The sequence below is a fragment of the Schistocerca cancellata genome, chromosome 6 (genome assembly GCF_023864275.1).
Source record: "Schistocerca cancellata isolate TAMUIC-IGC-003103 chromosome 6, iqSchCanc2.1, whole genome shotgun sequence".
Lineage (NCBI taxonomy): Eukaryota > Metazoa > Arthropoda > Insecta > Orthoptera > Acrididae > Schistocerca > Schistocerca cancellata.
This window is the reverse complement of record NC_064631.1, coordinates 200434164-200461237: the sequence shown is the minus strand read 5'-3', so window position 1 is coordinate 200461237 and position 27074 is coordinate 200434164. Positions and strand designations below refer to the sequence as shown.

At 45.2% G+C, this 27074-nt stretch overlaps 1 protein-coding gene across 1 annotated transcript in view; it reads left to right on the top strand.

Moving 5' to 3' along the window:
• LOC126190957 (probable cytochrome P450 6a14) overlaps positions 1–26338 on the top strand; it is a 58313-nt gene extending 31975 nt beyond the window's left edge. Inside the window, exons 4-8 of the mRNA XM_049931617.1 lie at positions 358–620; positions 5737–5927; positions 13983–14204; positions 17098–17349; positions 26035–26338. Coding sequence (XP_049787574.1) covers positions 358–620; positions 5737–5927; positions 13983–14204; positions 17098–17349; positions 26035–26207 — 1101 coding nt within the window. The 3' untranslated portion in view covers positions 26208–26338. The remainder of the gene's footprint in view (positions 1–357; positions 621–5736; positions 5928–13982; positions 14205–17097; positions 17350–26034) is intronic.
• The last annotated feature ends 736 nt before the right edge of the window (positions 26339–27074 follow it).

The window sequence follows — 27074 nt, the reverse complement described above, 5'->3', positions numbered from 1 at the left end:
AGGAGGGTGACAGCAAGTTATGTTTTCGGTACGGGGAAGGTCTAAAGACAGTAGCGAACTGTAGACCCTCACAACCGAATCGTGGATCCGTGACTGCAGGTAGTTCACACCCTGCTGCAGGTGCAACATTAATTCGCGTGACTTTTGATTTTGTGCAGGTGGGTACCACGCGAACCACGACCAGTCTGATGTCAAGAAAAAATTCAAATGCTCTCCTGTCTGTACCTGAAATGTCCCATTCACTTCGGTACAGTTGTAAAATGCTGTTTTGCACAGTACCCCAGGTGCGATCCGCCCAACTGTTGGTGACGAAAAGCTTGACATAGTTACTACAGTGATGCGCTTTCGGCCTTGCAGACGCTAGCGGACTGCGGCCGCGAGATGGGGGAGGTGCTGGAGCAGCCCGCGTCCCGCGGGGAGGTGGTCGAGATGCGCGAGCTGAGTGCGCGCTTCGCCACTGACGTCATCGCGTCCGTCGCGTTCGGCGTCGAGGTGAACTGCCAGCGCAACCCGGAGGCGGCGTTCAGGCAGTGGGGCCGCCGCTTCTTCCAGCAAAACTTCCGCAACACGGTCAACTCCGTCCTCATGGCCATCAACCCCAAGCTCCTCACCCTCTTAAGGTAAGCACTGGAGTGCTGCAACGGTGTGTGTTTGAGCGGGTACGACGCGGCTGCGCCTGCTGAAGGGCAGACCTAGCCGTTAGTTGCCGGTCTCACATGACTGCTTGACCGTCCCACACTCTCTTCATGTCTGTTGTCCGGACTCCGGATATGCGAATTACCGAGCACGACCACTCTTTGCTGACGTCACGCCTCGCCTCGTCGCATAGTGTTGCACAAATTCAAGGCCATTCTTTCTCTCTCTCTCTCTCTCTCTCTGTCCACCCTTCCTCCCCATTCTTTCTTCTCTTTTTCTCCACCCTTTTATTTCCTTTCTCTCTCTCTCTCTCTCTCTCTCTCTCTCCCCCCTTTCTTTCTTCTCTCTGCCTCTCTCCTTCACTCTCCTCCTTCTTTATTTTTTTCTCTCCCTTCCTCCCTTTTCATTCTTCTCTCTCTCTCTCTCTCTCTCTCCCCATCCTTCCTCCCCTTTTTTTCTTCTCTCTTCCCTCCCTCCCTCTTCCTTCCACCCCTTTATTTCTTCTGTCTCTTGTGTCCTTCTCTCTCTCCACTTTCTTCTCCTTTCTTTCTTTTCTCTTTCTCTCTCTCTCTCCCCCCCTCTCTCTCTCTCTCCCTGAATCTCTCCCATTCTCCTTTCCTCTCTTTTCTTTCTCTCTCTCTGTGTCTCTCTCTTCCCCCTTCTTTACATTTCATTCTCTTTCTCTCTCTCTCTCTCTCCCAGTCTCCCTTCCTCCCTTTCCTTTCTTCTTTCTCTCTCTCTATCTATCTCTCCACCCTTCCTCCCCATTCTTTCTTCTCCATCCCTTTGTCTCTCTCTCCTCCCCCCCCCCTCTCTCTCTCACTCTCTCTCTCTCTCTTTTAACATAAATGCAATGTTTCCAAGAGCTCATTGTGGACAGGGCCATCCAACGAGCTCACGATTCTGACGATCTAACGCGCCAAATGGAAAAAAAATTTGGCACAGTAGTCCTCAGGTGGACGTTAAGCAACTCTATTAATCAATGACAATCGGAATAACGGCTTGCACAAGTGCCAGAGGTGTGCCAACGCGTTATTGACTTGCCCAATTTATGAAGCTATTTTATTTTATTTTTATTTTAAAATTTATTTCGTGATACTTACAAGCTACAGCTATAAAGTCACGAAATGATACTATTAATAGGTTATGTTAGTGTGGTCAATAGTTTCTCGCTTGAACGTAGATGAGAAATAGTTGCATCAACAAATGATCAGTCAAACTAAAACAAGATGACCATGCGTAGAAAGAAGATTCTATAGTAATAGGAAACGACAGGTACTTTATTTCAGTTTCTGTAGTAATGTGTGCCAACAATTTTAATCTTGGCACAGTTGAGGGCTCCTTTAATCCATACGGACACAGACTCTGACTCATTTATTTTACAATGATTCCTCGTGCTGAGAACCAGCGGCATAGTAGACATATAATAAGGTGTACCTCTATCTCTGTTATAGACTTCACATACCTGAAATGTCCGATAAGCAATAACTTCTCGACTGTTAAAAGTCTTCAGCCTGGTACGTGTCTACTTTAGGACCACGGACTACAGCCACAGTAACCCAACCATTACCATGTCCATTAGCGTCTGCGTTCGTAAGCGTGAAATTCGATACGCATCCGCAAAAGGCTTCAGTTCCTATAGTAAGTATAGCTCCATATCCTACAGCTGCAACACACTTAATATATATCTTCGATAAAATAATATACTACGCTTATCTCCGATACTTAAGAATATAACGTTAAAGGAGGCCAGCACGGCTAAAATTTACTTCGGCGGTTGCGTAAGGCGCGTTGCGGTTAGGTAAGGAAGTGCGGCGTAAGTGACGTTTCTCTTAAGACGGCGTCAGTCGTGGAGCAGCCACACTTGCAGCGCCATAGCCACAGACTGGTGATACTGGGCTGTTATAGGAGGAGAAGGCGTTCGCGCCTTACAGTAAGTAGAGCTACTGATAATATTGCTATTAGAGTAGAATGGAGTGGCGGCCCAAGTGATTTTGCATGGCCCTACGGTTTTTTTGCGTATTGAATTTCACGCAGACGCTAAGAGATATGGTAATGGTTTGGTTACTGTGGCTGTAGTCCGTGGTCCTATAGCAGACACTGTAGCAGGGCTGGAGACTTTTAACAGTCGATAAATTATTGCCTATCGGACATTTCAGATACGTAAAGTCTATAACAGAGATAGAGGTACATCTTATTATATGTCTACAATGCCGTTGGTTCTCAGGACGAGGAATCATCGTAAAATAAGCGAGTCAGATTCTATGTCCGTACAGCTTAATGTAGCTCTTAATTGTGCCAAGACTAAAGTTGCTGATGATGTCACACATTATTAGAGAAACTGAAATAAAGTACCTATCCTTTCATTACCTCCCGTGAGATGCAGAAGCATCGACACAGACTGAGCGTGCCACGATCGACAGATAAGACTGTAGTGTAGAAACAGATGGACGTGTAGTGCATTACTGACAATGTAGAATGCATGGTAGTTATCTGTCTGTCCACTGACAACCTGTTTGAAGGTATTACCTGTAATGAAAGTTTTCTTCTCCTTCCGCACCCTTTCAAAATAGTGCAACGTGGGGAAGCTCTTGTGGCTGTGCTTTATTTTCTTTACTGACCGATTGGAAAAGGTAGTTGTTCCTGGAACCCTGTCTTAAATGCGATTTATTGTTTTCTCTTTTGCCCCTACCGTTTGCCTGTACTGCAACGCCACTGCATACAATGACACGTGCCAGGTTATGCACAACTTTCCCTGCACATGTGGTGCCACGCTAGGTTGAAAAGAGATAGCAACGAGAACGTTCCAGCTGCACAGCAAGTTGGCAGTCGACTGGGGCGGCCACCCTTTCGGAACATAGTGATGGACTGGACCAGTGCTCACGAAGAGGGTGCGTTTCTTCGTCAGTGCCGTGTTGTATCCGACGAGCCCTGCCGACAGGGCACTGTCACTGCACAAATGTTCTTCTGATAGAGTCTTTCTCAGGCCATCCTGTGTAATCTACTGACAGCTTCGATTAAATTTTGCAGCTGAAATGTAACTATATTACTGTAAATGAAACACTAAAACTACAGGCTGACAATTACTGAACAACATGAAAAAAAAACGTAAATTAGTTACAAACTACGGCGTGCATACACTTTATTCGAGCTCCCCCCGTCGGAGGTTCGAGTCCTCCCTCGGGCATGGGTATGTGTGTCGTCCATAGCGTAAGTTAGTTTAAGTTAGATTAAATACTGTGTAAGCTTAGTGACCGATGACCTCAGCAGTTTGGTCCCATAATACCTTACCAGAAATTTCCAAATTTTACACTTTATTCGACAGATAAACGTCACTACAGATATTCAGATTTCGGTCATGACATGTTCGATATGGCTGCCATAATTGGCGATGATGTGGCGCAGACGAATAGCGAAATTCTGTATGACCCGCTGAAGTGTCGGAACATCTATGCTGTCGATGACCTCCTGCATGGCTGTTTTCAGCTCGGTATTCTTTTTGCGGTTATTGCTTTTTTTTTTTTTTTTTTTACTAAGAGGTAGAAAAGTGCCAAGGCAAGAGCCAAGGGAAAAAAACCTCTGCGATAGTTAGGTCGGGTGGTAAGAGCAGTAGCGGTTGTCTTGCTGCCTGCGATAGGTCGTGCAAGGATAGGCTTTGTTAGTAGTGGGTATCATGCATGTCGATACCTTGACGTTGTGCGTTTGTGCAGCTCGGCGGCTGGCGCTGGGTGCTGGTACAGAGTCCTCGTTCAGCGTCAGCAACCTGCAGCAGTTAGGTTTGTTATCGATCTTGTGTCCGATAGGTCATATACCAGAAGCACAGTGTGAGGGAATGTTGGCAGATTGTTTGTGCGTCAGTGGGCGAGCTCGTCGGTGTCCCTGCTGTGGCCTGTTGGTCGGCTCTAATAGCAGCTGGTAGTTGCCAGTCAATGTTGCTGATATGCAGGGGCTTACCGACGTTTATCGCTGTTTGCGTATGTCAGTTTACCATAGGTGGCTATGCCCTAGCTAGCAGTGTCTTTGGCCGCTTGTGCTTCCACCTGTGGTTGTGATCGTAGTTTCCCAGAGTGAGGATGAAAGGATTGTTCGAGTGTCTCGAGTTCCTGCATAGTCGTGTGGCGTGTTTTTTGAATACTTCCTTGAGGGTATCAAGGCGGTATTCATGGTGAAGATCCACGGTGCGTGTGTAGCGTGGAGCGTCGCTAATGATTCGTAGCACCTTGTTCTGTATGATCTGCAGGCGGCGCAGTGTAGGAGCTGCATATCCCCAGACGGGAGCTGCGTACGTCATCAGAGGTCTAATCAGTTCATGTATATGGACCTCGACACCCTCCAATTCAGTGTGCTTTTCCTGTTGAGCATTGGGTAGAGCTGTTTGAGCCTCGCGTGCGCTCGGTTAAGGGGGTTATTGCTGTACATCTTGTCTTTAATATAGCCCTACAAAAAGGAGTCGCACGTGTTCACGTCCGGAGAATATGGCGGCCAATCGAGGCCCAAGCCAGTGGCCTCTGGGTACCCAAGAGCCAGAATGTGGTCCCAAAAGTGCTCCTCCAGGACATCAAACAGTCTCCTGCTTCGATGGGTTCGAGCTCGGTCTTGCATGACCCATATTTTGTCGAAATCAGGTTCACAGTGGACAATGGGCATGAAATCCCACGTACCGTTCGGTACTCACCGTGCCATCAAGGAATATCGTACCGATTATTCGGTGACTGGACACTGCACACCACACAGTCCCCCGTTAAGGGTGAAGAGATTTCTCGATCGCGAAATGCGGATTCTCAATCCTCCAAATGCGCCAATTTTGCTTATTGACGAGCCCATCAAAATGAAAGTGGGCTTCGTCGCTAAACAAACCACACTAATTCCCATCATGCCCGACGGCCAACCGTGGAGCTTGAACATCCTAACGCAAACCGTTCAGAAGTTATGACGATTTGATTTCGCATAGTTGAATAAGTGTTACCTTGTATGTCGATGTTGCAAATTATGGAAAACGATGTGGAGCTCCAGAGACTTTTTTTTAACTCTTTAATTTCTAGCACCGCGGTAAGAACAATTGTAGGCCAGTAAAGACAAATTTCTTTGTGCTTCCTGCAGTCCCAAGAGCAACTTGACGGAGGTGTCGCACTACTTCCGCAAGATGGTGAGCGACACGGTCAAGTACAGGGAGGACAACGGCGTCACGAGAAACGACTTCATGCACCTGCTGATCCAGCTGAAGAATGAGGGTTGCATCGACAGCGACCGGCCGGGAGCTAACAAGCAGAAGGACGAGGACGACAAGTGGAGTGAGTGCTTTTTTTTTCCTTTTTTTTTGTCCTCAACTGTGCCTGCTAGCGCTCCAGTTGTACAAAACAGGAGTGAGTTTCAGAGTACAGGAGTTTCCACAGAAGAGACTCTTGATAAAAAATAAGTTGTGGCTAAAGTACGTCGCTCCCGTATTACAAAAGTTATACTTGATTAATATATTAGACACTGATACTTTTTAGAAACCTCCCATTCTGAAGTCTTTTGGAGTGTTACAAGGGTAGGTCGGCAAACAATCCATCTTCCTTGCTATGTAAAAGAGTAGATAAAGATCAATCAAGTACCGTACCACTTAGTTTACTTAATACACTCCTGGAAATTGAAATAAAAACACCGTGAATTCATTGTCCCAGGAAGGGGAAACTTTATTGACACATTCCTGGGGTCAGATACATCACATGATCACACTGACAGAACCACAGGCACATAGACACAGGCAACAGAGCATGCACAATGTCGGCACTAGTACAGTGTATATCCACCTTTCGCAGCAATGCAGGCTGCTATTCTCCCATGGAGACGATCGTAGAGATGCTGGATGTAGTCCTGTGGAACGGCTTGCCATGCCATTTCCACCTGGCGCCTCAGTTGGACCAGCGTTCGTGCTGGACGTGCAGACCGCGTGAGACGACGCTTCATCCAGTCCCAAACATGCTCAATGGGGGACAGATCCGGAGATCTTGCTGGCCAGGGTAGTTGACTTACACCTTCTAGAGCACGTTGGGTGGCACGGGATACATGCGGACGTGCATTGTCCTGTTGGAACAGCAAGTTCCCTTGCCGGTCTAGGAATGGTAGAACGATGGGTTCGATGACGATTTGGATGTACCGTGCACTATTCAGTGTCCCCTCGACGATCACCAGTGGTGTACGGCCAGTGTAGGAGATCGCTCCCCACACCATGATGCCGGGTGTTGGCCCTGTGTGCCTCGGTCGTATGCAGTCCTGATTGTGGCGCTCACCTGCACGGCGCCAAACACGCATACGACCATCATTGGCACCAAGGCAGAAGCGACTCTCATCGCTGAAGACGACACGTCTCCATTCGTCCCTCCATTCACGCCTGTCGCGACACCACTGGAGGCGGGCTGCACGATGTTGGGGCGTGAGCGGAAGACGGCCTAACGGTGTGCGGGACCGTAGCCCAGCTTCATGGAGACGGTTGCGAATGGTCCTCGCCGATACCCCAGGAGCAACAGTGTCCCTAATTTGTTGGGAAGTGGCGGTGCGGTCCCCTACGGCACTGCGTAGGATCCTACGGTCTTGGCGTGCATCCGTGCGTCGCTGCGGTCCGGTCCCAGGTCGACGGGCACGTGCACCTTCCGCCGACCACTGGCGACAACATCGATGTACTGTGGAGACCTCACGCCCCACGTGTTGAGCAATTCGGCGGTACGTCCACCTGGCCTCCCGCATGCCCACTATACGCCCTCGCTCAAAGTCCGTCAACTGCACATACGGTTCACGTCCACGCTGTCGCGGCATGCTACCAGTGTTAAAGACTGCGATGGAGCTCCGTATGCCACGGCAAACTGGCTGACACTGACGGCGGCGGTGCACAAATGCTGCGCAGCTAGCGCCATTCGACGGCCAACACCGCGGTTCCTGGTGTGTCCGCTGTGCCGTGCGTGTGATCATTGCTTGTACAGCCCTCTCGCAGTGTCCGGAGCAAGTATGGTGGGTCTGACACACCGGTGTCAATGTGTTCTTTTTTCCATTTCCAGGAGTGTATATGTTCTTATTTCGGTCCACGTTATGCGCAGCTTCCTGCGCCAGCACCAGTGCCCTAAGGGTCCATGTTTCCCAATCATAAAAGAAGACAGAAAACACGAGTCTTTCAACAAGCCGGACCTCTGTGTTGTTTGTTATTGCATTGTTCTGTCAGGTCTTGGTGAGCTTCTTTCTTGCAACTCGCTCTAGTGTGATCCCTCTTCCTATCTCATCTTCTCAGCTTCCATGTGTCACAAATGGCTGGCCCAAGGAAGATGAAAGAACGCACAAGTTTCAGTTTCTTTAATCGAGTTGAACCTCCGCTCCTCAGTCAATTATCATTATTTTGGGCTTTTGGAGATCGAAGTCCAGTCCATATGATAGACTAATGTCCTTTAACGTTTGTTAGTAGCTCAGCTAGTTCATCTTCCCTGGCCCCTAAAAGCACGGCGTCATCAACAAATTTTCGGTTATTAATAGTTCTGCCACCAACTGAGATACCTTACAGTCCAACCATCAAGAGCAGTCGCAATGACAAGTTCTGCGGAACTGTCGAACACTGTTGTTGTATAGGTGTTAACAAAAGTCTTCACAACAGATTAAAGTGATCAGCAATTGTTGAATTCTAAATGCCTCCTGTGATGTATGGCGCGGAAAAACGCGAATAACCCCGTAGCCGCCCAGATAAAGATAGATAAGCATCCTAGAAAGCCATCGTTAGGTACACGGAACTGCTAAAATCAGCCTCTGCAGAACATTGTCTGCAGACTACAAAAACACCGAGATTCTCATTAAGGCGTCCCCTTCCTGGCCTCACCACACGGTCCGCAACGCTGATGATTTAATCTGACACAACTCGAGAAATACGCGGAATTTGGCATTGACGGTGTTACTCAGATCCAAGAGTGCCATATCCATAAAACTGCTGTCCAATATCCTTGACATGCATTTTTTGTAGAATCTTAGTGCATATTCTCAGCTCGTGTATATCCTGAGCAAAATAGAAAAGACGCACTACAAAGGAATTATCCGAATCAGACTGAAATAGGTAGATATGACGTACATGTACAGACAAGCAAATGATTATAATTTCAGAAAAATTGTGTGATTTATTTAAGAGAAATAGCTTTACAAATTGAGCAAGTCAATAAAGAGATGGTTCACCTCTGGTCCTTATGCAAACAGTTATTCGGCTTGGCGTTGATTGACAGGGCTGGCGGATGCCCTCCTGAGAGATATGGTAAAAATTCTGCCCAACTGGCGCGTTATAAAATCTGGAAAGGAAAATCCTTAGGCTCAATCTAGATATAGTGGGGGCCAGTTAAGTGAAACGGAAATAACATAAGGATTTATAACCAGATGAATATAGAGTAACATCAATAGCAACAGAAAATGGTATAATGAGGATAGGATACGCTATGAATGGAAAAGTAAGGAAGACACTCAGCTACTATCAGCAGTTCAGTGATAGGATCGTTCTCATCAGAATCGACAGAAAACCACACAGACGACGATGATTCACGTATACATGCCGACGTCGCAAGCTGAAGAAGAAGAGACAGAGAAGTACATGAGGATATTGAACGGGTAATTAAGTACGTAAAGCAAGCTGAAAATCTAATAGACATGGGGAATTGGAATGCAGTTGTAGGGGAATGAGTAGAGGAACGGGTTACAGGACAATATGGGCTTGGGACAAGAAATGAGAAAAACTAACTGAGTTCTGCAATAAATTTCAGCTAATAATAGCGAATACCCTATTCAAGAATAATAAGAGGAGGAACTATAATCGGAAAAGTCTGGGAGATACGGTAACATTTCACTTAGATTACATCATGGTCAGACAGATACTCCGAAATCAGATACTGGATTTGTAAGGTGTACCGCCGGCCGGAGTGGCCGTGCGGTTCTAGGCGCTACAGTCTGGAGCCGAGCGACCGCTACGGTCGCAGGTTCGAATCCTGCCTCGGGCATGGATGTGTGTGATGTCCTTAGGTTAGTTAGGTTTAATTAGTTCTAAGTTCTAGGCGACTGATGACCTCCGAAGTTAAGTCGCGCTCAGAGCCATTTGAACCATTTTGTAAGGCGTACCCACGAGCAGATATAGACTCATGTCCAAATTTAGTAGTTATGAAGAGTAGACTGAAGTTTAAAAGAATAGTCAGGAACAATCAATGCATAAAGAAATTGGATACGTAAGTACTAAGGAATTAAAGGTACTATTGAAGATATTGCGATCACTAATAGTTCAGCAGGCACTTCTGCTGAGGAGGAATGGGCGTCTCGAAAAGGGTAATCACAGACGTTGGAAAGAAAAATCATAGACCAAAAACGGTGTTTATGAAGAAACCATAGGTAACAGGAGAAATACTTCAGTTGATTGATGAAAGAAGGAAGTACAAAAATGTTCAGAGAAATTCTTAGAATACAGAAAGACTTGTCACCTAGGAATAAAACAGATCGAAAGCTCAGGGAAGCAAAGGTAAAGTGGCTGCATGAAAAATGTAAAGAAATCGAAAAAGATATGATTGTTGGAAGGACTGACGCAGTATATAGAAAAGTCAATTTAAAGCAAGGGTGGTGACATTAAGAGCGCAGTGGAAATTCCTCTGTTAAATGCAGAGGAGAGAGCAAATAGGTGGAAGGAGTACATTGGAGGCCTCTATTAAGGGGGAGATTTGTCTGGGAGAAGAAACAGCAGTCGGTGTGGAAGAGGTAGGTCACCCAGTATCAAAGACAGAATTTAAAAGAGCTTTGGAAGACTTAAGATCAAAGAAGGGAAACATAACATTAAATCAGAATTTCTAAAATCATTTCAGGAAGCGAAAATAAAACGACTACTCACGTTGGTGTGTGGACTGCATGAGTCTGGCAATATACCATCAGACTTTCGGGAAAAGATCATCTGCACAATTCCGAAGATTGCAAGAGCTGACAAGTGCGAGAATTATCGTACATTTAGCTTAACAGCTCATGCATCCAAGTCACTGACAAGAATAATATACAACAGAATGGAAAAGAAAACTAAGGATGTGATCGATGACGATCACTTTAGCTTTAGCAAAGGTAAAAGGCACCAGAGAAACAATTCTGACGCTGCATTTGATAATGGAAGTAAGTCTAGAGAAAAACCAAGACAAGTTCATAGGATCTGTCGACCTGGAAAAAGCTTTCGACAATGTAAAATAGTGCAAGATGTTTGAAATTCAGAGAAAAAGAGGGGCACGCTTTAGGGAAAAACGGGTAATACACAATATGTACATGAGTCAAGAGGGAACAGTAACAGTTGTCGAGCAAGAACGAAATGCTCGGATTGAAAATGATGTAAACGAGGTATGCTGTTTTTCTTCTCAATTGTTCAATATATACATCGAAGAAGCAATAACGGAAATTAAAGAACAATTCGAGTGTGAAGTTAAAATTCAAGGTGAGGGGATATCAGTGATAAGATTCGCTGATGACATTGTTACTCTCAGTGAAAGTGCAGAAGAATTACAGGACCTTCTGAATGGAATGAACAGTCCAATGAGTACAGAATACGGATTGAGTAAATCGAGAAAGACGAAAGTAATGAGAAGTAGCAGAAACGAGAACAACGAGAAACTTAACATCAGGACTGAGGATCACGAAGTAGATGAAGTTAAGAAATTCTGCTACCTAGGCAGCAACATATCCCACAATCGACAAGAGCAAGGAGGACATAAAAAGCAGACAAGTCCCGTCAAAAAGGACATTCATGGGCAAGAGAAGTCAGCTAGTTTCAAACATGGACGTTAATCTGAGGAACAAATTTGTGAGAATGTATGTTTGAGGCACAGAACTGTATGGTAGTGAAACATGGACTGTGGGAAAAACAGAACAGGACATAATCGAGCCATTTGATATGTAGTGCCACAGAAGAATGTTAAAAATTAGGTGAACTGACAATGAGTGCAATGAGAAATTTCTCCGCAGAATCAGCGAGGAAAGGAGTATATGGAAAAAAAAACTGTAAGGAGGAAGATATACGATTGTAGGACATCTATTAAGACATCATTGAATAACTTCAGTGGTACCAATAGTACTACAGGGAGATGTGCAGGTTTTATACTGCAGGGAAAGATTCTCTTTCTATTCAATGTAGGTAAGATACATTTCACTCTCTCGTATTGTCTGGTTATAACGCTGTTTATTTACTCGGGAAAGCTGGGTCTATTTCTCATCAGATTAGACGTTTTCTGTGTATTATTTCATGAGATCTCTTTTTGTTTTTCTGTACGCAGGATCAGCTAATAGTTGCGGGGCACCTCCGTTGTCGGGTTTGGTGAGCACGGTACGTTTGTCGCTCTTTAGGAAATCAAGACCTTCTCCTTCCCGCACGGATGTGTTGCTCTTGAGCTGTTTCGTTTTCCGTAGAATTCTCAATAGGTCCTGTCTTACTTCTACGTTGAGAAGTGAAAACAAGGATGCATCGATAGCACTGACAATTTCTTCTGCGGGGGATCTCTTAGGTGTGACTGCGAAATTCAGACTTTTGCCCACAACACCGTCAAGCCCCCCCGAAAAGTGGTCCACCACTACTCGTTTTGGATCCAGAATACCGTCTTTCCCGTACACTTTGTACGTCGATTTCCTGAACATCTCGTTTTAGTTCATATATTTTTAACCCAGTAGCCTTGTAGGATGGTTGAACGTTGTTGTGTCCCCTTTATCCAAGTCTTGAGCAGAAAGAATTCTCTCCAGAAAGGAAAATGCAAAGCAATTAAAATAGAGCACCTCTGTGTCGTCTTCTTTCCTGAAGAAGTTCTTCCCTAGTCCTTTTATAGATCGTCAAGGTATCAATTTTCTGAACATGGTGATTAGTTCTAATGAAATTGGCGATAACGTAGTTATCACGACAACAGGAGAAAAGAACCTAATCGCTAAGTAATTTACATCTTGTTTTCCGGAGGTTCTCTTGTCGTCCAAGAACGGTCTAAATGTCTTGCCCATATGAGCGTTATTTGTTCGTCTGCAAGTTTTCGTAGCAGCTCTCATTGAATGGAAAATAATCTAAGCTATCAGACAGCTTCACGTTCCTCTTAAAACTCTTTCTTCTCAATCGACGTTTTGATCTGTCTGTTGGGATGGTTCTTCAGGGTCTTGTGTTGTCTTCGGTTAGCTGAACAGTTTCAAGGACGATTATCGTGTTCACTTATAAACGAAATCGCCATTTCGAACGCCTGTTTGTCGAGAGAAAGGCATCACATTTTTTCAGGTACCTTGTACAAAGGAAGGAACCACAGCTTCAAGTTCAGCACATTTCCCAGGTAACGGTCCCCTGTAGAATTTCCGTGATGAAACGACAACTTGCAGTTTATTCTCCATCGTATTCCTTTTGTCCAAACCACACTTAGGCGTACACTTCACTAAACTGATAATTGCGAGTTTGAAACTAATTTCATAAATGCGCTAAACTTCTAAGTTTGTAGATGATTTTCTTTCAAAGTTACCATACACTGGTTAGGAGTAAGTTCTATACCGTACTCGGAGAAAATTGTGCCTCCACTATCGTGTAACGGAACTATGATCACTATAACAAACATTGCCTCAACGAAAGTTCAACAACAGGAGACAGTTATATCGTTACCTTAATCACAGGAATTTATTTCCAATCATTAGGGATACTGATGATGGGAAAATAATCATGCAGAGAAGATACAGTGTAATTTTTCGCGACTTTTATTCGGGGCAATAGGAGATTTGACAGAAACGAGAATCGTCATTCAAAAGATTTAAATGACAAAAACAAGTGGAAGCATCCAGGAAGAAGTTTGTTTTATCAATGTTTATTGACTGTTATAGAAAGAGTTTACAAAACAAGAGAGGAATGGTTGAATGAATGTACATTTTTTTGGTACTCTTTTGTTTCGACTCATGCGTATGGTATGAAAGGTAATACCAAAATTTGAGTGCTTTGAACCTTAAAACTAAGACGTGTACAGTGCTAATGCTCTCCTACAAATCTTCATTTACCAGTTCTTACACTGAAAACAAAATGATATTAGAAATTATTGCAACGCTGAAATGCCGGTGCAGTAAATTTTTCTGTACACCGTGAGATGCCGGCCGGTGTGACCGTGCGGTTCTAGGCGCTTCAGTCCGGAACTGCGCTGCTGCTGCGGTCGTAGGTTCGAATCCATGCCCGAGGCAGCATTCGAACCTGCGACCGTAGCAGCAGCGCGGTTCCAGACTGTAGCGCCTAGAACCGCTCGGTCAGATGTTAAGTCCCATAGTGCTTAGAGCCATTTGAACCATTTGAACACCGCGAGATAGGTGAGTGAAAGAATCCCGGCGGACTGTTCCAGGACTGTCCATTGATGAAGTCGCTGCCCAGGCGTTCGTCTTCTTCATCGCGGGCTTCGAGACGTCCTCGACTACCATGAGCTTCGCCCTCCACGAACTCGCCCACCATCCGGAGGTCCAAGCGCGTCTGCAGACGGAAATCGACGCAGTTCTGAAGCAACACGGTGGAGAAATCACCTATGAGGCAGTCAATAGCATGCCCTACCTCGAAAAAGTCGTTGCAGGTACGTAGCAATTTCTGTCGCAACATATTTAACTCACATCACGCTGGTCTGCCTTGTAGAAAATACGTGTAGCACTGGTTCTGGTACTTTACACAGGAAAACATTTCTGTAGATTCTTGAACCGTAAGGAAGCAAGGGAGAGGATGTTGTTATGGGTGGTCTGCATCCTCTTTTTACAACAGAAATGGACGTGTGGATCAATATGGTTAATTACTTACCTGAAGCTGCTACTTAATTTTAATAGAATTCATGTTCATGATACAAGCTCCTCAGTAGTAGCCCTATTGCAGCCATATGGGTAATCTAGCTATTAAAAATTTTAGTCTCACTGGTATAGTCAGAACAGAACTCTGGTCGCTGTGCCCTGTCATAGCCTGAGAGAGTCAGTGAGGCACTCTGGTCAGGGGCGGCGGCCTAAATACATGCTGTCGAGAAGACGTTGGCGGCGTGTTGTTTGTCGGTGTGTCTCTGGCCTTTCTCGTGATAGGCACGCTTCATCCTGCGCCTGCTATCGTTCTTCGCGCTACATCTTTGCCGACCAGTGTCCTGGCGACAGCTTATGCCATCACAATTTCTGTATATTAACTACATCTGAACAACTATTTTATTCTCGGCGGTACATAAGCCTAAGGTGAACCAGGACTGCGGTGCGACTCTTCTAGATAATCTAGGAACTACTGTCGAATGGTCGCAGATGTAGTCCCTCTTGAGGAAAATAAACGAACTAAATGCAATTTGTTGGCGTATTAGTTCGTAAGAAAATGCAACATTTTCGATTAAGAGCAAGATGTTATATGGTTTAGGGCATACGGTTTAATTTCCGGAATCATTTGCGATTTACGAAGTGGTGGTAAAGCCGACACCTAAGAGAACAGTTTAAAGTTTATTTGCTCATTTCGCTGTATATAATTCGTGCATATTTATACGAGGGGCGCTCAATAAGCAATGCAACAAACTTCTCTCTCGGCCAATTTCGGTTCAAAAAATGCGGAATTTGTTTTGGGACATCGTGGACTGTACCCGCTTCAGCCCCTATAGTTTCACAAATATCCTGTAGGTAACGACTCTATACGCAGACTTCAAAATGGCGTTCGTAAAATACACTCCTGGAAATGGAAAAAAGAACACATGGACAACGGTGTGTCAGACCCACCATACTTGCTCCGGACACTGCGAGAGGGCTGTACAAGCAATGATCACACGCACGGCACAGCGGACACACCAGGAACCGCGGTGTTGGCCGTCGAATGGCGCTAGCTGCGCAGCATTTGTGCACCGCCGCCGTCAGTGTCAGCCAGTTTGCCGTGGCATACGGAGCTCCATCGCAGTCTTTAACACTGGTAGCATGCCGCGTCAGCGTGGACGTGAACCGTATGTGCAGTTGACGGACTTTGAGCGAGGGCGTATAGTGGGCATGCGGGAGGCCGGGTGGACGTACCGCCGAATTGCTCAACACGTGGGGTGTGAGGTCTCCACAGTACATCGATGTTGTCGCCAGTGGTCGGCGGAAGGTGCACGTGCCCGTCGACCTGGGACCGGACCGCAGCGACGCACGGATGCACGCCAAGACCGTAGGATCCTACGCAGTGCCGTAGGGGACCGCACCGCCACTTCCCAGCAAATTAGGGACACTGTTGCTCCTGGGGTATCGGCGAGGACCATTCGCAACCGTCTCCATGAAGCTGGGCTACGGTCCCGCACACCGTTAGGCCGTCTTCCGCTCACGCCCCAACATCGTGCAGCCCGCCTCCAGTGGTGTCGCGACAGGCGTGAATGGAGGGACGAATGGAGACGTGTCGTCTTCAGCGATGAGAGTCGCTTCTGCCTTGGTGCCAATGATGGTCGTATGCGTGTTTGGCGCCGTGCAAGTGAGCGCCACAATCAGGACTGCATACGACCGAGGCACACAGGGCCAACACCCGGCATCATGGTGTGGGGAGCGATCTCCTACACTGGCCGTACATCACTGGTGATTGTCGAGGGGACACTGAATAGTGCACGGTACATCCAAACCGTCATCGAACCCATCGTTCTACCATTCCTAGACCGGCAAGGGAACTTGCTGTTCCAACAGGACAATGCACGTCCGCATGTATCCCGTGCCACCCAACGTGCTCTAGAAGGTGTAAGTCACCTACCCTGGCCAGCAAGATCTCCAGATCTGTCCCCCATTGAGCATGTTTGGGATAGTCCATTCTGCTGCAAACGTCGTCGAACTGTTCGTGCAGATGGTTGTTGTCTTGCAAACGTCCCCATCTGTTGACTCAGGGATCGAGACGTGGCTGTACGATCCGTTACAGCCATGTGGATAAGATGCCTGTCATCTCGACTGCTAGTGATACGAGCCCGTTGGCATTCAGCACGGCGTTCCGTATTCCCCCCCCCCCTCCCCCGAACCCACCAATTCCGTATTCTGCTAACAGTCATTGGATCTCGACCAACGCGAGCAGCAATGTCGCGAAACGATAAAGCGCAATCTCGATAGCCTGCAATCCGACCTTTCTCAAAGTCGGAAATGTGATGGTACGCATTTCTCCTCCTTACACGAGGCATCACAACAACGTTTCACCAGGCAACGCCGGTCAACTGCTGTTTGTGTATGAGAAATCAGTTGGAAACTTTCCTCATGTCAGCACGTTGTAGGTGTCGCCACGGGCGCCAACCTCGTATGAATGCTCTGAAAAGCTAATCATTTGCATATCACAGCATCTTCTTCCTGTCGATTAAATGTAGCGTCTGTAGCACGTCATCTTCGTGGTGTAGCAATTTTAATGGCCAGTAGTTTAGTTATTCATATGTAAATGGTAAACAGCTACTAGTGTCCAGCTTGGGATTGTTGTCGTGACTGTCAGATGACAGGGAGAAGGCTTACGGTGTCCGACGCCTGTTGCAGAGACGCTGCGGAAGTACCCGCCGGTGATGATACTCAACAGAGAGAGCAACGCCGAGTACCGGATTCCCGACAGCGACGTCGTGCTCGACAAGGGCACCCCCATCGTAATTCCGGTGTACGGCCTGCACCACGACCCCGACATCTTCCCGGACCCCGAGCGCTTCGACCCCGAGAGGTTCTCCGAGGAGCAGAAGGCCCAGAGGCACCCCTACGTCTACCTGCCGTTCGGAGAGGGGCCTCGCATCTGCATAGGTGAGTCCTGCAGCTGTACCAGCTGCCCTTCACCCTCACAACAACACCGCCCAAACTTTTCAAATGTCATTTTCCGTCATAATCACCTCACACGCAAATAACATGTTCAGGCTAGAACAAACATTCAGAATACCCACTCCCCCTTGAACAGTGTTTAAGCTTTTCTTTAAATTCCAGCCCGCATCTCGTGGTCGTGCGGTAGCGTTCTCGCTTCCCACGCCCGGGTTCCCGGGTTCGATTCCCGGCGGGGTCAGGGATTTTCTCTGCCTCGTGATGGCTGGGTGTTGTGTGCTGTCCTTAGGTTAGTTAGGTTTAAGTAGTTCTAAGTTCTAGGGGACTTATGACCACAGCAGTTGAGTCCCATAGTGCTCAGAGCCATTTTTTAAATTCCAGATTACAAAAAAGGTAAACCTTTCGTCGACGCCAAGGTTGCTTTCAGAATCACAGTGCTTCAAGAGGCACGGTCCTATTGCGGGTGCTATACTCTCCCCTTCGTTCGACCCTATAGCCGAGTTAATGAGCCAGTTATACGGGGACTTGTAGTCTAAGGTGGACTCCCATCTACTGTGCAACATCTACCAGATCATTACCGGAGTATAAAGAAGCGGTAAACGACCAAAAAATGTCCTGGGGCCAACCCACGATCCATACTGCTGAGTTATCAAACTGGCACTGGGTCACTTCTTTTTCCGCTGGCGTCTAACCATCCCTTTCGTCCATGCTTACGCTCGCTACTCCACCTACAAAGGCAGAGTCCCTTAGGTGATCTCCACCAGCCATTAGTGGCTCCAATGTCGTTCTCTCGCGAATAATTCTTTATTGGCTCTTTAAACTAAATTTCTTTTCTCTCGGAATCAGAACTGAAGGGACAACTCTTGTCTTTGACAAGTTAAAATGTTCCCCTTTTAACACTCCCACCCAGCTTGTTTAAAGCAAATCATAATTCAAATATCAATACAATATTTTACTCGATGACTTTCAGTCAGTTACTACGAACTACCATTCTGACAAAAAATTACGAATCCAATCGCGCAACTACATCATTTGCGAAGTATTGATGTGCATGTAGTTCAGCTATTGGATTCCTAATTTTCAGCCAGAACGGTCACAGTTCGTAGTAATTGACGGAAAGTCGTCGAGTAAAATAGAACTGAAATCTGGTCTTGCCCAAGGGCCCAGCACGACATTCTTCATTTCAATGACTGCTTCACAACCTGTGCATCTGGACTCTTCCCACCAACACCAGCTTCTCTTAACTGCGCAGATGGGAACTTTCTTTGATAATATTCTCCTGGCCCGTTGTTATGAATTATTACATGTATATCACAACATCACAAACCGGTGATGGGGGCGGAAATGTTAAGCCATAAAATTACAAATTACTCAACTTTCGTACAAGATACACTGGTCCAAGTTCTTCCCCACGTAAATAACTTTGTGCTTTTAACTTTAACTTCCATTTATTTTATAAAACCACAGGACGGAACATGTAGTCGGTCTGTCACCCAGTGCCCACATATATGGTCTCTCACGGATCCTGCATTACGTCATTCTCACTTTCATAAGAATCATGCAGAACGTTTCATCATTACAAAGTGGTCAGCGCGACAGAATGTCAATCCTAAGGGCCCGGGTTCGATTCCCGTCGGAGATTTTCTCCGCTCAGGGACTGGGTGTTGTGCTGTCCTAATCATCATTTCATCCCCATCGGCGCGCAAGTCGCCGAAGTGGTGTCAAAACGAAAGACTTCCACCCGGCGAACGGTCTACCCTACGGGAGGCCCTAGCAACACGATATTTATTTTTACTACAGCATTACCTGCTACTGTATGTACATCGCGAAAAACACATCTTCAGATCACAAATCAAACGGAAAAGCTCTCTCTACATCCACATTTACCTTTCTGGCAGTCAGTACTTCAGAACACAATATGACTCATTTATTTCAGAAATGGCAATATTTTTCTTCTTGCATGTGAAATACTAACGGTTTATTGTGTTAATACCCGTCAGCTTATTATCTTCCTATTGTGCTAGTTAGATCTTATTCTTAAGATTAAAGTTTATAGCATTAAACACTAAATTCCTGCCATCTTCACGACTACAAAGTCTTCGTTCTTTACAACACAAATTCTCGTTTTTCGATCCTAAAACGTATCCTTTCTCATAATTAAAATTCTTGGTAATCCTTCTCTAAAATTGTAATTTTTCTTCCTTAAAGCTATGAGGGTCATTCAATAATTAAAGAGACAAATCGGTATGGAGAAAAAAGCTTTTATTTTTACAAAACTATACTTTTTCTACTTTTCCCCTTGAACATTGTTGCACTTGTTCCAACGGACTACAATCTTTTTTATTCCGGCTGCTAAGAACTCTTTATCTTGATGTTTGAACCAATTTCTCACAAACGTGTTCACGTTCTCGTTGTCTGGAACCTCTTCACAGGTAATCCTCCTTCAGTGCACCAAATGGAAGTCACTAAGCACTAAATCAGGACTGTAAAGTTGATGAGGCAGTACTTCCCTGTCCATTTTGTCGATGGTTTCACGGGTTGATTGAGCAATATGAGGACATGCGTTGTCTTGCTGGAGAATCACACTTCTCCTCTGAGATCCACGATGTCTCTGTCTCAAGGCTGGCTTCACCTTGTTTAAAAGCAAATATGAGTAGTATTGGCTGTCCATCGTACGCTGCTCTTCGAGGTAATCACAAAAAACTCTACCTTCAGCATCCCAAAACACCGTCAACATTACTTTTCCTGCTGATGCTTGGGTTCTGAAATTTTTCTTGACAGGTGAGTTGGTGTGCTTCCACTCCATGATTTGTCTTTTTCGATCCTGACTCATAATAGTGAACCCAAGTTTCATAGGTTAAAATTTTGTTGAGGAAGTGCTCACCTTCTCTTTCATAATGTTTCTTTAGCTCTCTGGAAGCTCTCAATCTTGCATCATTGTGTAGCCACGTCAACTCCTTTGGGACCCATCTTGCACATGTTTTGCGGTACTTCAGCTTGTTACAGATAAAGTTATGAACTGTACCAGTACTAACTTGAACCTTAACAACTATCATTTCCACAGTCACGTGGCGGTCGGCACGAATAATGTCATCGATTCGGCTTTCAAGTGAGGGAGTTAAAATTGCAACTGGTCGGACAGAAAAGTGTCCGTCAGTCACTGAGTCGCGACCATTTTTGAACCGCTCTGCCACTTGTAAAAATTTGCACGATTCACACAACCTTCACCATAAACTTAAGACATTCTACATTATATATTCACTGGTTTTTCGCCTTCAGCAAGTAAAAAACGTATAACGGAACGTTGTTCAAATAATGTAGACGTTCCAGGCGGACTCGCCCCTTTGAAATATATTTTTGAGGTTATAAATAAAAAATGTTGATACATCAGCTGATCAGGGCTCATCCCAGTGATGTAAACTTAAAGCCATAAAAGTACCAAACTTTCTCTACTAACAGTTTTTTCCCCCAGACCAATCTGTCTCTTTAATTATTGAATGAACCTCGTACAATTAGCCATTCTTCGTTTTTTATGTTCTCTGCTGACGACTTGAGTATATTTTAGTCAGTGTGTAAAGAAAGTTTCTTGTGAAGCTGGTCATCCTGCCTCCACCGAGTCGAGCGAAACTTGCACTTCTTATTGCTTCAAACAAACTATCACAACGAGCAAGACAGTTCAGTGCTGTCGATCCACAGGGGCTTGGACTCGTTACAGAGTCCCAGTCCTCTGTTATTCAAGCAAATTCACTTCTCTCTTGCTATTTCAACTGCATTACATTTTTCAGCTGTGTTCTTGTTTCGTTTCACACAAAAGTTACATCTACATGTGTTTATAAATGAATTTCTTCGCGTATTGTCAATTATCTATCAGTTAACTTCACATCACCCATAATTTCTTCCGTTTCACTTAACTTTGTTATTACTTCAAGTAAAGGAGATTAAAAGGACGCACGGATTGAATTCTGTCACAAGCAGGGGAAAATAGCTGAAAATGTACTTCTAGCGTGAATTATTATATTTTAAACCTAGTGACGTCCTGTTTCGACCCACACGAGATTTCTCTCTGCATTACGAATCTCTAAAATGTCGTCTTGTGTATCAGCCCATGTTCCGTCGGTTCGGTGCTCCATTATGTTCTTACCTCTTGGAAACACACAGGTAACTTCACCGGTTCATCTTTGAAACAACCAGCTGGTTACACGTCACGCGTACCTTTGATTCATTGTCGGTATGGTTGTAATTTGGTTTGATCCATTTGTCAGCTTTCCGCCCTTTCCTCCCCAGAGATTGCAAACTCGCATGTCTATATTGTTCGTCAAGATATCCTCGGTTTTTAAAATGATTTTCTCGTGAAAAATTCAACTGTTACTGCCTTTCATCAGTACATAGCGACTGATCGTAGAAGTTTCTTTCTAGACACATGGGAATGTTAGTTTTGAAACCTATGTTTAGTTTAACAATACATTACAGAGCATTAATAATCTTTTATTTCTTTCATTGTACCTGCAGTCATTGTCTTCAACATCCCTAATTACAACAGGCCATTAGTTGGCCATTTGACCGTATTGTTAATTTGTGCGATTCCATCTTGATGTGTTGATTTATCATTACTTATGTATCATTAGTACATTTATACGAACATTTGTATTCTGGAAATCATCGTAAAGTACATGGCAATGGGTTCTTCCACACAATAGTGTTTTCCTCTGTTCCAGTCGTGGGGGGAGTGCCAGAAGAGCGACACGTTTCCAACTTCCCCACTTGTGGCTCATGGGACATCACGATATCCGAAATCTGAAAGGGGGACCTATTTTATCACCGGAATATTTTACCCGAGAGGATGCCATCATCATTAAGCTATGCAGTAGAGCTGCCTGCCCTTAGGATAAATAATGTCTGTAGTTTCCCTTGCTTTCAATAGTTTTTAGTATCGACAACGCAGTTGGCTAGTGTTACACGATCAATCGCTCACGCAGACTGTTGGCCCCCGAAGCTGCTCCTCCTCTTGAGGAATCACGTGACTGACTGGTGTATAAACAGGTATCCCTCCAATGTCTTTGATGTTCGAAAGCCATTCCATCTCGGCGTACGCTCACAAAACATTCACCCCGAGAACATACTTTTTGGCCGAGCGGTTCTAGGCGCTTCAGTCCGGAACCGCGCTGCTGCTACGGTCGCAGGTTCGAATCCTGCCTCGGGCATGGATGTGTGTGATGTCCTTAGGTTAGTTAGGTTTAAGTTGTTCTAAGTCTAGGAGACTGATGACCTCAGAAGTTAAGTCGCATAGTGCTCAGAGCCATCTGAAGCATTTGAACATACTCATTGCTACATACATTCTCTCTCTCTCTCTCTCTCTCTCTCTCTCTCTCTCTCTCTCTCACACACACACACACACACACACACACACAAACACACACATTCACATTACAAGTGTTAATCTTGTTTCTTTATGTGTATTTTTTATTATTATTTAAAACTTGACTTCCTTACTTCGACACATTCTTGTTCCTTAGCACCCTCAATGTGGCTAGTCCGCTCTCCCAGTTCGGTGTAGTTTTTTATTGTATCCATAATTAAGTTAGAGGCGAGTCACAGTTAAGCAAAATCCTGATCGTACAGGTCGTTTAGTATAGCAGTGGAATGCTGATGTGCATGAATACACTTAACTACAACGATATCCTGTGCACTGACGTGAAAAAAAAACTCGCAGCACAAAACAATTAATGTAAAGTAATGAACTTTCGGAAATGCGGTAGGCTGGGTAACATACGTAAATGATAAATATTTCAAGATCACAGGTCGATCTAAACACGAGATAAGCCATTCTAAATCTGAAATGCTGGTCCATTAATAACCGGTGTAGCGACCAGAATGTTTCATCGAAGCGTGCAAACGCGCGTGAATTGTGTTCTACAGGAGCCGGATGTAAGTTTGTGGGATGGAGTTCCCTGCCTGTTGCACTTGGGCGGTCAGTGTAGGAACGGTTGATGCTGTTGGTGGATGAGGATGGAGTTGTCGTCCGATGATGTCCCTTGTGCCCTCGATTCGAAACAAATCTGGTGTTCGAGCAGGCCAAGGCAACAAGTAGAACATGTTGGGTTACAACAGCCGTACTTGGGCAAGTGTTATCCTGTTGGAAAACATCCCCCAAAATGGTGTTCACGAATGGCGGCGCAACGGGTGGAATCACCAAATTGATGTACAAATTTGCGTCAGGGTGCGTGGGATAAACACGAGAGTGCTCCTGCTGTCATACAAAAGCGCACTCCAGACTTTAACTCTGGGTGTAGGTCCAGCGTGTATAGCACGCAGACAGGTTGGTTGCAGGGGCCCTCAACTGACCCCTCTCCTAACCGACGCACTGCCATCACTGCCACCGAAGCAGAACCAGCTTTCATCAGAAAACACAACTGACCTCCACCCTGCCCTCCAGTGAGCTCTCACTTGACACCACTGAAGTCGCCAATGGCGGTGGTTTGGGGTCAGTGGGATGCACGCTGCAGGGCGTCTGACTCCGAGCTGTCCTTGAAGTATCCGTTTGGTAACAGTTCGTTGTTTCACAGTGGTGCCAACTGCTGCTCAAATTGTTGCACAAAATGCAGTACGATGGGCCAGAGACATACGTCGAACACGACGGTCTTCGACATCTACATCTACATCCATACTCCGCAAGCCATCTGACGGTGTGTGGCGGAGGGTACCTTGAGTACCTCTATCGGTTCTCCCTTCTATTCCAGTCTCGTATTGTTCGTGGAAAGAAGGATTGTCGGTATGCCTCTGCGTGGGCTCTAATCTCTCTGATTTTATCCTCATGGTCTCTTCGCGATATATACGTAGGAGGGAGCAATATACTGCTTGACTCTTCGGTGCAGGTATGTTCTCGAAACTTTAACAAAAGCCCGTACCGAGCTACTGAGCGTCTCTCCTGCAGAGTCTTCCACTGGAGTTTATCTATCGTCTCCGTAACGCTTTCGCGATTACTAAATGATCCTGTAACGAAGCGCGCTGCTCTCCGTTGGATCTTCTCTATATCTTCTATCAACCCTATCTGGTATGGATCCCACACTGCTGAGCAGTATTCAAGCAGTGGGCGAACAAGAGTACTGTAACCTACTTCCTTTGTTTTCGGATTGCATTTCCTTAGGATTCTTCCAATGAATCTCAGTCTGGCATCTGCTTTACCGACGATCAACATTATATGATCATTCCATTTTAAATCACTCCTAATGCGTACTCCCAGATAATTTATGGTATTAACTGCTTCCAGTTGCTGACCTGCTATATTGTAGCTAAATGATAAGGGATCTATCTTCCTATGTATTCGCAGCACATTACACTTTTCTACATTGAGATTCAATTGCCATTTCCTGCACCATGCGTCAATTCGCTGCAGATCCTCCTGCATTTCAGTACAATTTTCCATTGTTACAACCTCTCGATACACCACAGCATCATCTGCAAAAAGCCTCAGTGAACTTCCGATGTCATCCACCAGGTCATTTATGTATATTGTGAATAGCAACGGTCCTATGACACTCCCCTGCGGCACACCTGAAATCACTCTTACTTCGGAAGACTTCTCTCCATTGAGAATGGTAATGACATGTGGCCGTGCGGAACCCGTACATTCTCGTGATCGCCGCTGTCAACAGCCATGTATAGTGGCTACAGTCCCGTCAAGTCTTTCTACAATGTCGCAAAGGAACATGCAGCTTCTCGTAGCCCTTTTACACGACATCGTTCAGGCTCAGTGTGGTGTTGATAATGGCGTCTTTGTCGTCTTAAAGGAATTCTTGTCTAAGATCTGCACACCACGTCCAATCTCAAAGGTAACTAACTCTCACGACAGTTCCAGCTTGTATTTAAAGCAAACCTGATTTGCATCCTCATACCGGCGTTAGTACCGCCACTCGTATACGAGTGGCACGAAATCTGAATAGACTTCACCTTTCAGATGCGGAAACACGCCTGCCAACTTTCGTTTATGTCGCACAACTCCTCCTTGGTGCTGCGATTTTCTTTTCCGTCAGTGTAGTAACGCTAGATATTTTCCTTTCACGGCCCCTTGCGTTTCTTAACGCATTGTTGATCTGAATTATTAAACCTGAGTTACGGATGTTGTTGTGCTTCTGACTGTACATGGTGATCGCTTCTTTCACCAGTCTGTCAGTGACATTAAGGTAAAGGCCGGAATGGCATGTTATAGATGCATAAAAGTATTTCGATTTTCCTCTCTCGCGAGTGCTTCACGTGTTGGGTTGTATTATACACCAGAGGGTTGTTACGATGCGTATATGAGCGTGTGTAGAAAAATAACATGAACGTGACTTTCGCATATAGGTACATTTGGTTGCGCTCGATGTTGGTTACTGTGTGTTAATAGCTGATCTTCAAACAGTTAAAGTCTCTTCTTATTTAAACTATTTAAACGACAATTAAAATTACAGCTTTATAACGTAGACGGGTTTTTGGTACGGTTAGAAGATTTTCATGGGCCGGAACAAAGTTGATCATAAGTAAATAAAAACCGACTCGGACTGTTTGTGATCACATTTTGTCATAATGCAGCAAGTTCAGAGATTACTGAATTCTCATTTCGCGAAACAACACCTGCCTCTTGTTACAAAATGTGAGATGGTGTTTTTGTACTCTAGTAAATGTTTCTTGTTTCAGGCATGCGGTTTGGTCTGGTGCAAACAAAGGTGGGCCTTATAAACATACTGTCGAGGTACAGCGTTGAACCCAGCGAGAAGAGCGTTCGCCACTTGTCCCTGGAACCGAGGGCTTTCCTGATGACACCCAAGGGCGGGATACAGCTGAGGCTCAGCAAGAGGCTTACAGCGTAGCGTCATGTCACAAGACACCACGTCCTCTGTAAAAGACTGTTACCCAGAGATTCCCAAACCTGTACATAGTGTATATAATACTTTATTTTTTCGTTACTGAATGCTGATTGTTTTTAATAAAGCGATTGTTATGAAACCTCTAGCCTCTCGAGTAATCACAATGTCATTTGCACCTCACGTACCCCTCGTATCACGCGTGTAATACTGAAGCTGAGAACGGTATTCGAAAGGTATTAGTTTCACAATGAAAACAACATGTTTTGTAAGCCATTCCGTTGTCAATCTGTGATAGACATGTCTGTTTATATTATGAATACGTAAGTTTTTTTCCTTTTTCCTCATTACCTTCTTTCACATAAGGCATCGACTGCTGCGCTCTTTTTATGGCTGTATTGTGTTCAATGTAGTATGACTCTTTTTACAAATCCATACATGCTGTAGATATGGATAGATGTACACTCATCAGAAGAAAAAAAACAGAACACCTTGAACGACCAGAGAAGGAACGTTGATATTCACAGGACATGTACATTAGTATCTTATGCAGAAATGATTAGCATTTGAACCATGTGGAGTTCAAGGCAAACATCGACATCGCGATGCAACAGAGTCTACCGGTAAAATATGACTGCGGCTCTTGTTGTCGCTATGAACCGAAGAGAACGGATCAGCGTGACTTGAGCAGATATACAGGTTGCCTCACAGACGTATGCGCTAATCGTACCGTCAAATCAGTGACTTCGAAAGAGGGCGCTTTTTTGGTATGAGAAATGTGATGCATCCATCCTGAAAACTGCTGGTCGTGTGAGACCATCTGTTTCGGCAGTGCAACGGGTTATGTGCAGAATGGTTCACAGAAGGCCGCAA